Source organism: Crocuta crocuta, unplaced genomic scaffold (assembly GCF_008692635.1).
Source record: "Crocuta crocuta isolate KB4526 unplaced genomic scaffold, BGI_CrCroc_1.0 scaffold27, whole genome shotgun sequence".
Lineage (NCBI taxonomy): Eukaryota > Metazoa > Chordata > Mammalia > Carnivora > Hyaenidae > Crocuta > Crocuta crocuta.
Window position 1 is genome coordinate 24,018 of NW_027532250.1, and position 765 is coordinate 24,782.

The following is a 765-nucleotide window of genomic DNA, read 5'->3' on the forward strand; positions in this document are numbered from 1 at the left end:
GTGAACTGACAGTTACCAGGAGCCGACTCTGCAAGATAAAGGGCACATCAGCGGTCAGAGGTCAGGTCTGCATGTGCCCCGGCAAATGGCTTTTCAGGAGCAGGGACTAAACTTCTGGACACTAAAGCGGGCCGGACTCGCCTCTGTGGCCCGCTGGGCTCTGACAGGCACTGCCAGCCGGCTTCCCGCTCTGCCGGCGTTCGGGACCCCTCAGCGCTCCCGAGGGTGGTCTAGGAAATTGCAGGAAGCCCACGAGGCAGGCCTGAGGCCCGCCTGGCGCCGGCAGAGGGAGGGGCCGCGGGAAGGCACGGATGCCCCTTCGATCCCTGCAAGAGCAGCGCCAGCTTGTCTGGGACCCGGCGGCCTGGGAGGATCCCGGCATGTGGCGCCTGGAGGCCACACGAGTGGTCTGCCCAAGTGACTGCCACCCACGGGAAGCAGGAGGGAGGGAGACACTTAAGTCATAAAACCAGGGACCCGGGACCCACTTCTGCTTTCCGTTCCCCTTTGGCCCATGACGTGTTTTGTTAGCAGGAAAGCTGCTCAAGCATCCATGGCAGGTGGAACGTAGAGGCAAGGATTGCTGTGCCCGTGAGATTCCCCCCGAGGGGCATCTTCTGGACGGATGCTACCTGCTTCCCTCTCTGTGTAGGGTGAGCGCCTCCCCGGGAAGACAGCCCGGGACCTTTGGGCAACGGGGCCGGCGAGAGCCAGGCGGGGGGCGCAGAGCTGGGGCGCGCGCGGGCCTTGGGGCGGGACCCGCGG

At 65.4% G+C, this 765-nt stretch overlaps 1 protein-coding gene across 1 annotated transcript in view; it reads left to right on the forward strand.

Moving 5' to 3' along the window:
- Positions 1 to 85: 85 nt before the first annotated feature.
- CTSZ (cathepsin Z) overlaps positions 86 to 765 on the forward strand; it is an 8,434-nt gene continuing 7,754 nt past the window's right edge. Inside the window, exon 1 of the mRNA XM_077778321.1 lies at positions 86 to 225. Within this exon, the coding sequence (XP_077634447.1) occupies positions 86 to 225 (140 nt within the window). The remainder of the gene's footprint in view (positions 226 to 765) is intronic.